At 48.6% G+C, this 10,325-nt stretch overlaps 1 protein-coding gene across 1 annotated transcript in view; it reads right to left on the bottom strand.

Moving 5' to 3' along the window:
- Window positions 1-948: 948 nt before the first annotated feature.
- Window positions 949-10,325, bottom strand: part of LOC142563603 (uncharacterized) — an 85,095-nt gene continuing 75,718 nt past the window's right edge. Inside the window, exons 4-6 of the mRNA XM_075674181.1 lie at window positions 6,453-6,639; window positions 2,762-3,064; window positions 949-1,615 (exon numbers count right to left, since the gene is read on the bottom strand). Coding sequence (XP_075530296.1) covers window positions 1,488-1,615; window positions 2,762-3,064; window positions 6,453-6,639 — 618 coding nt within the window. The 3' untranslated portion in view covers window positions 949-1,487. The remainder of the gene's footprint in view (window positions 1,616-2,761; window positions 3,065-6,452; window positions 6,640-10,325) is intronic.

Here is a 10,325-nt window from a genome sequence, read left to right as displayed (position 1 = left end):
TTTCTCTGCGTCGACACGTCCGACACGAAAGTCACGCTTTACGTGTCTTCCTGTGATCGAAGCGTACAATGTATTTTGACTTTTCAAAAAAAAAAAAAGAGAGAGAGAGAGAATCCTACGTAGCTCTGATAATAGTCCAGCCACGTTCTTCCTTACTCGTCGTCTCTCTGCGCGCTGTATACGTGTAGCAACGTAGTATTATGACGTATCGGTGACCATCTAGTCCGCCCATCTCCCTGGAGTTCATGATCCGCGCCGGTCCATCCATCAGCGTTCGCCTTCGCCGAGTGAAAACAACGTTTCTCGCTAATTGAAAGCCCGCGCTCGTCTTCGGCGCGGTGGCTAATGGTGCGAGCCGCCGTCCGCCGGCCTTCCCTTGGGACGTCCCGTCAGCGGCTGTGCCAGTTGGCCGGCAGCGCCCTGCGGGGGACCTCGCCTACGCGCTCGGGGCACCCCGAGAAGTCAGTTTGCCGTTTACGCGGCGATGCTTCGCAACGCGCCCTTATATGCGGCGGCACAGCGGTTCGCGCAATAGCGATAGCGTAGAGGCGCTCAATTTTCTCTCCGGAACAGAAATATATTAGCGGGTAGCACCGTCGTGCGGTGTAAAAGGAACAGACGGGATGCCAACAGCAAGGCTCACAATACCGAGATTAAATATGTCGCAAAATAGACGGGATAACACAAACGTATCGACGGTGTGCGACAAAGGAACAGTCGCGTACTGTCGCCGCCTGCGTTTGTATATACTATCAGGCGTGGGCGAATGGTTCATACTACACTGCACAGGGTGCGCTTGGAGCGGGTCTCGCTTCAGAAACAAAAGCAGCGGGCCACTAGTCCCGGCCAAGTGAAGCGCAACCGCTGTCGGATGGACCCTCTCGCGCGCGCGGCAGCCAAGCCCAGGGTCGTCCGTCATCGTTAGGCCTAACGCGATTTGGGGGGGGGGGGGGGGGGGGCGCCGCGGATGGACTGCAGCCTGCCTTGCCGCGTTGGCGGCAACCCCCCACACCCGCCGCCGTCTTCGTCGCCGTCGTCGTCGCGCCGGGGGTGAGTGCGGCTGGCCACACGGACCGCTCTGCGGCGGCGCCTAATCCAATCAGCGTGCGGCCGCTACCAGATCGTCATCGGGGTGCAGGAGAGCGCTTGTCTCCATTTTTACTCTCTCTCCATGTCGCGAGTGAGAGGGAGGTGTCCGGTGAATCCACGAGGCCGCTTTTCTCTCGCTGTCGGTCGCGAGGACGAGAGCGTTCTCTCTGCGCACTCTCGCTTCCGATGTCCGGGGGAGAGATCTCTGTCGCCTCCGCGGAGCCTCTCTCTCACCGCCATTGTCTCTGTGAGATCTCTCCCTCCTCTCCTTCTCAGAGCGGGGTTTCGGTCGGTCGGTCGTGGTCCGTGGCGCTAATTCAATCGGCGCCCTGACCGACTGACTCATGGCGCCAGGTGAGGCGACGCGCTCCTCCCCCGGGTGGGACAGGTGAGCGCGGTCACGCGAACAGGGCGTCGATGGAGTGCTGCAGCCGGGCGCTGTGCTCGCGCGCCCGCAGCCGCAGCGCCGCGATGCTGTGCGTCCGCAGGTCCTGGCTCACGGCGCCTCCGGACGCTGTCGCCGAGCCTGCGACAACGGCGAGAGGGAGGCACCACCGTCGGAGAGAGACACTCTTAAGCTCTCAGAAGATAAGCACGCTAATCGCGGCAGTTTCAGCGCGACGCGAATGCACAGTCACGGACGAGCGCCATCTTTCACCGTTACTTCTCCGGTCGCCAAAGATCGCGTAGACCCCGCACTAAGCCTGCAAGCTGAAACCAGTCTTGATCTTACAGGTAAAAGAGATAGCAGAAATGAACGCGTTTTAGATAGGCGTAACTCGTTCGCATTTCCATCGTCCACGATAGATGATACTATAGTGGGATCTACAAACAGGTATTTCCCGAGTGGTATATCCAAGATTCCTTGGCGCTAAAGAATAGCGAGTTCAATTGTTGACAATGCTGGCCAAAACGCAGTCAAATGCCTGAAAAAATGCCAGCTCCGCTAATTCTCCCAACCCCTTTTGGTTTGGCACAACACTTGTGGGCATTTAAGTAAGGTTAACAACAATATACATGCTGACGTGCATGTTGAACAAAGAAGCCAGAAGGCTGAAGAGGACATATATTATGTAGCCCGCAGTCAAGTGGCCGCGCATAAATTACATAACGAAACCAAGCGATAAATTAATACTAAAATCAGAAAACACAGCAATGAATATGTTCCTTGCAACTTGAAAATAGTGTTACGAGAATGAAGTTTCACAGAAGATGACTTTTTCACCACAGGTCACTGCTAAATCAACAGTGGTCACTCCTCTGATCAAAATTATTTATACGAACCAAGCATTCGGCGATAAACTCGATTATCTTCTCCGCTTATGAATGCAATATAAGTATGACGACTGCAGTCCAGATTTGGCATTACGAACTTTCCTGCGCACTTGTCAATTTTGAGCTTCTGCGTTCCCAATAAGAAAATCTCATGACACATATGCCACATATCCAACCATATCGTATGGGAACGTGTATGTTTCATATGTGTTCTCATATGGTCGTGCAGGGTGATAAGTCATATAAATTTTTCTTCTGCTAGCGTCTGAATTAGGAATAAATTCAGTTTTTTTTTTTTCCTTTTTCAGCGAGCCCGCGATCTCTTGTGTACTGCTGCTGCTGCACAGTAAATGTGCGTGTGCCTTCGAACGTCCGCTCAATGAGTATACGCACACACCTGCCGGCGAGAGGGCAGATGGCGTCCCCGGAGGAGGGCTCGGTCTCGGCGCCGTCGTTGACGTCGGAGGAGCAGCGGCGGGCGGGGATGAAGGCGCCGACGACGGCGGTGTCGACGACAGTGCCTGCGGACTGGCCGTGTCCCGGCCAGTCCTTCCGTGGCCGCCAGTGCCCGCGCCCGTCAGCGCCTTGGACGACGGCGCGGACGAAGGAGGAGGAGGCGAGGACGGGGCCGTGCTGTCGCTGCCGCCACAATCCTGTCCCTTGAGCTTCTCGGCCGCTTCGAGAGACTTGCGGTGCATGCCTGCGTCAACGAGGCGGCAGCACGAGGCTGGGCTCCGTCAGCGCCGCTGCTACGTGTGTGCGCCAGGGTAACGTGATCTATCTATCTATCTATCTATCTATCTATCTATCTATCTATCTATCTATCTATCTATCTATCTATCTATCTATCTATCTATCTATCTATCTATCTATCTATCTATCTATCTATCTATCTATCTATCTATCTATCTATCTATCTATCTATCTATCTATCTATCTATCTATCTATCTATCTATCTATCTATCTATCTATCTATCTATCTATCTATCTATCTATCTATCTATCTATCTATCTATCTATCTATCTATCTATCTATCTATCTATCTATCTATCTATCTATCTATCTATCTATCTATCTATCTATCTATCTATCTATCTATCTATCTATCTATCTATCTATCTATCTATCTATCTAATCTATCTATCTATCTATCTATGTTAGTGCGTTAAATTAGCTATTAGCTAGCCAGCTATCTTAGTGGATTTAATTTTCTATTCGTCAAGACGACCTAGCGCAATAGCCCATACATAATGCGACGTATTTCTTAGAAATTTGGCGGTTAAGTTCGCATTATACACTAATAATAAAACTTTCATCGCTTGAAGCATTTTGTCGTCTCCATTTACCAAAGAAGCAAAACAAGAACGTAAGTGTCTTTAGTCGTGTTATACAATGATAAGTTTCATTTCTCGCTCTCTATTTCACGGTCCGATAATTGCCCCTCGTAGAATTCGGTTCGTATTGTACGCGGTGTGTTACGGTACACAAATTCATGATGTAATTTTATAGCTGAAGATGTATTTTAAAGGTCGTGGAGAATGTTCCGAAATATCCGACATAGTTCATTATCTCCGCGAAGTTATTTTTACGTCGTACTTTCTTTCCCGTGCGCCAAAGAAAGCCGGAAATTATTTTTTTAAATACAGATATACTTGTTAGCTTGTTCACCTAAAAAGACTAGTTATTAAACATTATGTATTTCAACTTAAGTGAAGCATCGTGTAAATTGCGCCTGCACTTGCTCACGCACATACGAGTAAATTCCATGGCTCTTGCACATGCACAGACACTAGCCAAAATGCCGAGAAAAAAGAACCTCTGCCGCAACAATGCTGATTATTGGATTCGTTGGTGCAGAAGCATGTAAAACAATGAAGTGTACAGAGCGAGTATACAGTAAAGAGACGATGAAGACACCACAGTACGTCTAGTGTCCCTCGCCTCTTCAGTGCATCCTCGTCTTACCCGTTGCATTCTCCCTTTCCCGTACATTGCAACTCCATAAAGGTAAGCAGACAGCATCGACAAATATCACTGTCCCGCAATAGACGACACATCTTTAACTGATGCTCACAATGGCGGTACAGTCTTGTCTTACAAAAAGAAGAAAAAATAACTTGCCGCCTGATTCTTACTGAGACGATTCTGTTCTTTTTTCTAAGTTTTTTCACCACATTATAACTAATACTGCGGGAAAGCTAGATTACAAGGAATTGCTGTCACGCTGAGAAACCGATGTTTTCAAACCGCTTTCTCCGCCAGATCCTTTACCTCTCAACGCTGTATTAAAGCTTAATACTACTACTACATCTATACTACTACTACTTGCTGGCTTAGATGTGACAAAACGACTTTACCGTAAGTGTACAATGCGCATTCTCGAGGCAATAGTAGAAAAAATATCGCCGAGTGCTCTACTACTCGCTGTCAACGGACACTCTGTTCCTATCCAGCACTATGGAGCTAGGTTTGGCCATCCCGTTCTTCCAGACTAGCCTTAATAATGGCTTCATACGACTACAGACATTTGAGGTGACTGCGACTGAACTTGTGCGACCACGCATCTAGCTCAGTAATATATAGGTTTTTATTTCTTTTTTTTAGCTGCACCAAATGTTTTAAAGACTGCCTATGGCAGATAGCACAATTCTAACCCTTGGTCTAAATTACTCGCCGAGGTGGCCATTACTTCTACGAGAAGTCAAAATGTTAAATTGAATAATTAACACAATTGCACTAATTGACGCTTTAATTAATTACTTCACGCCTCATATTTCAATCTACGAATTATAGCCGCTGAGTTCGCGCGGCGTATCCACTGTTGCGTCTCAACACCACAAAGGGGCTAATTTGACTTTTGCCACAAGACAAACACCCGCCCACCCATCAGCGCCTATCCAGACGCCAACGCAGCGTGGACACCTACTCTAGACGGGTCCACTAAAGGCCACCAGCCCCAACATTACCTGACAGCCTGAACTAAGGATCAAAGGAAGACTCCATCCAATGCTACCAAACAACGACGGCCACCTTGGATTTGCAGGTTGCCTTCCTACCGCATATTCCATACCATCGGGCTTCGGAGGTGGGGTTACCGAGAAGTGTTGCTAGCACGGGCGTGGTATCGCAACGGATTCAACGATTGTGATTTGCTGCTGGACAGTCTTGAGATTCCTTAGTCGACTCGCCTGGGGAAGATGATGGTATTAAAAGCCGAGACTTTTCGAGAGTGAGGACAGAGGGCCCTGATATGAACTCGGGCGTTTAACTTGTTCCTGAATGGAGTGGGCTTCCGTAACTGGAGCCATGTAACTAAGTCAATGAAACTTTTTCCCTCCATTCTTACAACCGGACGTAGCAGTCGATGGGCTTGATGGATTTCTTGCCCTAACGCCACCCTAAGCCGCAACACCACTTGGAAAGAATTCTCTGGACAGTACCAGTTCAGAGATGTTAATTTTCGAAGTGTCTGACGAAATGCATTGGCGTTATATTTATTTTTTAAGAAACCGCTGTTTTATGCATTGAAGCACAAGAGTAACTGGGACACCAATGTATTTCGACGGACACCTTGAAAATTAATATCTCGGAACTGGTGCAGTCCTGAGAATTCGTTCCGAGTGGATACGCCGTGCGAACTCAGCGGCTATAATTCGTAGATTGAAATATGTGCCGTAATTTAATCAATTAAAATAATTATGTGATTACGTTAATTATTCAATTGAGCATTTTGATTTTTCGTAATGTAATGGCCGCCTCATCGAGTAATTTAGATCAAGGGTTAGAATTGTGCTATCTGCCATAGGCAATCTTAAAAAAAACTTAGTGCATACAAACCTGTTATAGTTTAGCGCTATTCCACTGCACTATCTCACAAGGCCCAGCGACTAGACACTTTTGACGCCCCAGCGTGCATTACTGGCACTGCCTCGTTCTTGATTGGCTCTGACTACACGTAATTTCCTAAACACGGTGACCTTCGCGTACTTTCGGCTCCTGCAATCGCTTCCGGCGTTTGCAGTGCGCAAAGGCATGCCATTCGAGATTCGATGAGGGTACAGCACACGGCCGAGAGGTATTGCGTACCGAGCAGCCAGGGCGCGCACGAGGAGACGTCGTCGCCGCTCTCCTTGGCGCTTCGCAGGATAGACTCCGGCAGCGGCAGCGAGTGGCGAACCATGGCGCCGTACAGGCCGTACTCGGCCATGATGGTCGACTTTCCCCAGCATTTCTCCGTCTTGCGCCACTTGGCGCGCCGGTTCTGGAACCACACCTGCGCCGAGAAACAATCACGCGCAGAGGGAATGCTATAGTATAACGGTGACACACTCAGTGACACGATGACATCGTCTGGGAAGCGCTGCGACGACGAAGAACCCGTATGCACATATTTATTTGTGTTCCGTCCTCACAGCGATCCGTTCCACAATGATGAAATACCAACGAGCCCAACTATCTATCCTATAGGCCATCGTCTGCTCACTGTTCGTATAGCAGACGATGCCACTGCTACACCAGCACGCGTTATATATTAGCACAGCATCTGTAGACTTTTTTAATTGGCTGGTCGCCAGCTCTCTAACTTCCACAACACTGCGTCGTGTTAGCGAAACGGAGTTTATAGCCGCGTGCGGCGCGATTCGAGAGCCCTTAAAAATTCAGGAGCCACCAGAGTTACTTAAAAATCTCTCGTTTCTTTTCCTTCGTTGTTATTCTTGCTCGTTTCCGTAGACGGCGCTTCGTAACCCCCTCGCCCTCTTTCTCTCATCTCCGTGTGCAGAACCGTATAAACAACAGCGAGCGCCGACAACGAGGAGCGACGCCCAATTAGGCTAATGGGGCGGCTCGTTAGTGCCTCGCTCACAGGATTCGGTTACGCCCTCCGTCCTCCTACCGTGCGCCCGCTCGCTTCGAGGGGGCACCGCGACCTGTAATGAGGATAGTGTTTCCAGCCACGAGGCACGTTTTTTTGGAACCCAGCGCCTAAAGCGAGCGCGTACTGCGTTCCTCGGTATCGCTCTTTGCCCAAGTGAGCGAAGTATAGTGCTACAAGTTTGAGCCACGGGCTCTAAATAGCGAAGGAAATTCGCTTACGAAGAACAAAACACGCTGCTGGGGTTTGAAGTTGTCTCTCCAGACAGCAGACAGACTCGCCACACATGATTTGCTGGAGAGAAACGCGCAGTCACTACACCATGCTGTCGCTTGGTCTTACTCGTATTCTACATCAGCGAAGATTGTGACAACAGAAATAACTTGCAGATAGGAAAAGGTAGGGGACACAGGAAAGGATGCCGCAGAGATAAACAGGCGCACAATGCGTGCTTCCGCCCTCACCAATATATTTTTGATAGTCGAATGCCCTGTGTAAAGCTAGGTGAAGACACGAAAGGAATCAAATGAATCAAACGTTACACAAAAGAAAACATTAACTCAAACCACTATGTGGGGTCTCATTTTGTTACAAATGAACGGAGTACTTTGTAAACCCAAGATAGCATATTTCAGTAGAAGAGAGAGAGAGAAAAATTTATTTACAGAAAGGCAGAGAGATCGGCCTGAGCTATAACTTGCTCTGGCCTGCTACTCTACACTGGGGAAGAGGGACGGGGAGGGAATGATGATGGTATAAGGAAGAGATGCGTATATACAAATTCACAGTCGTGGCCTCTCTAAAGCCGTGCGTCCAGCCCAGTGGCTTGGAGAAAAGCTATAGCGGATCTTGTTACTAGGGCTGCGCTGTTTGCATTAGGCCAAGGACATAAAAGAAACTCGTCCGATAGTGGTCTCTCATGGATCTTTACAATGGAAGAGGCAAGTTGCTGTCGTTCTTGCGCGTAGGCGGGACACACACAAAATATATGTTCAAGTGTTTCTGGCACCTCATAGCATTCACAGTTTGGGCTAGTATCACTGGCACCTATCATATGTCTATAACGGTTGGTGAATGCGACACCAAGGCGAATTCGGTGCACCATGCTCGTGTGGCTTTTTTTGAGCTTGTGAGGCATACGAAATTTCATTTCTTGGTCCCATTTGTGTAATCGCTTGTGTCGTCGATCTGGTTGGATCCAGTGTTCTAACGTAGAGTTGCGGTTTACGCGACGAAGTAGGGCGTTTGTGTCTGTTCGTGAGAATGGAATGCGTACTTCACAAGCATTATCTAAAGCATTTTTCGCTTCAGCGTCTGCCTGTTCGTTCCCGATCAGGCCACAGTTTGAGGGTATCCACTGAAAGATGACATTATGGCCATCTCTAGTTGCGTGGTCGAGACGCTCTGTAATTTCTATAGCCATGGAATAATACGGGCCCCGTCTGAGGACACTGTCAATCGTTTGAAGAGCTGGCTCGCAATCGCAGAATATCGTCTATGTGTGAGGAGGCTCCTCGGAGAGAAATCGAAGTGCCTCCCGGATAGCAACAAGTTCTGCGGCAGTTGATGTTGAGCTATGGTCTAGTTTAAACCGCCGAGCGATGATCATATGTTGAATGACGAAGGCTGCAGTGGAGGCATATGGTGTGACAGAGCCATCGGTATACACGTGTAGAGTATCTCCGCACTTTGCAGAAATGTGCAACAGGGTGAGTTGCCTGAGGCCAATAGATGCAACGGATGACTTTTTAGTAATTCCACGGATCTTCAATGTAACGACAGGTTTAGGCAGAACCCACGGGGATATTCTCGGAATACAGGCGGGAGAAAATCTTGACGGCAAAACACTCTGATGGCGCGATATAGTCCTTGAAAAGCTGGAACCTGGGTGGGTGGCAGGGAGCGATGACAGAGGATGGTGCCTGTGTCGGGTCAACACGCGAAGGTACATTCGAAGAGGCTCGCAGAGCAAGTACACCCGAATAGGACAAGCACGAGCTTCCGCTATTGTTACATTCGTTGACGTGCATCAGAAAAGCGAGTCGGAAGAAAAGATCACTGTGCTCGACGTCGTGCATTTTATTACGTGCATTACGTGCCATGCATTTTATTACGTGCATCATGGGAGGCCTAAACATGTGCGCAATGCTTGAGCTCCAGCGCGCGCACACAGCTAAGTCCCATGCTTGAGAGCGCCGGAATGCTGTACCGTATATACCCTACGAATAGTGCTTGGTACAATTGGAGTAATGATGACTCCGAGGGGCACCATCTTGTTCCTGCAACGACGCGAAGGACGTGAACAAAACTCTTCAGCTTTGACTTCAGTGCGGCGACGTGTCTTGACCAAGATAATCCCCGGTCTATGACTAAGCCAAGTGACCCCATAGCGACCGTAGTTCTTTCCTTAAAGAATTTCTTGCCATTCAGTTCACTATTCGCTAAAATCTTCGCTAAAATTCATTAAAAGGCAACAAAATTTCGATTAGAAGTCACAGTAAAGTCGTTACAGTGTTTTCTGAATTGGCCATATGTTCCCCACCAGAACATGAATTGGCCTGCCTAGTGCAGTATTCGGCCACTCCCTCCCAAATGACTCATTCGATTAACCAATGGCCCTCAGTCCCCAGCTGCTTCGGAGCACCTGACCAAGGCGGTGGTCAGACCTGTAACGCAGCAGAAGGAGCTAAGAATGTCTGGACCCCGACAGGTCGCCAATGGAAACTGACCCTTGCAACGTTTAGCACCCGAACCCTCTCGAGTTAAGCTAGCCTAGCAGGACTCTTTGAGCAACTATCAGACATTGTTTGGGATATCAATGCCCTTAGTGGGGATAGAAGAACTGGTGAGGATTATACAGTGCTGACAAATGGCCACGTCCTCTGCTATAAAGGACTACGAGGTAAGAAGCAGTCCGGAATATGATTCATGATCCATAAGGAAATAGCTGGCAACATTGACGAGTTCTACAACATAAATGAGAGGGTAGCTGCAGTCGTAGTAAAGTCTAATAAGAGGTACAGATTAAAATAAATTAAAATAAATGTAGTGCAAACCTACGCTCCAACCTCCAGTCACGATGATGA

This window comes from Dermacentor variabilis, chromosome 11, assembly GCF_050947875.1.
Source record: "Dermacentor variabilis isolate Ectoservices chromosome 11, ASM5094787v1, whole genome shotgun sequence".
Lineage (NCBI taxonomy): Eukaryota > Metazoa > Arthropoda > Arachnida > Ixodida > Ixodidae > Dermacentor > Dermacentor variabilis.
The sequence above is the reverse complement of the archived record's forward strand: the minus strand, read 5'-3'. Positions and strand labels throughout refer to the sequence as shown.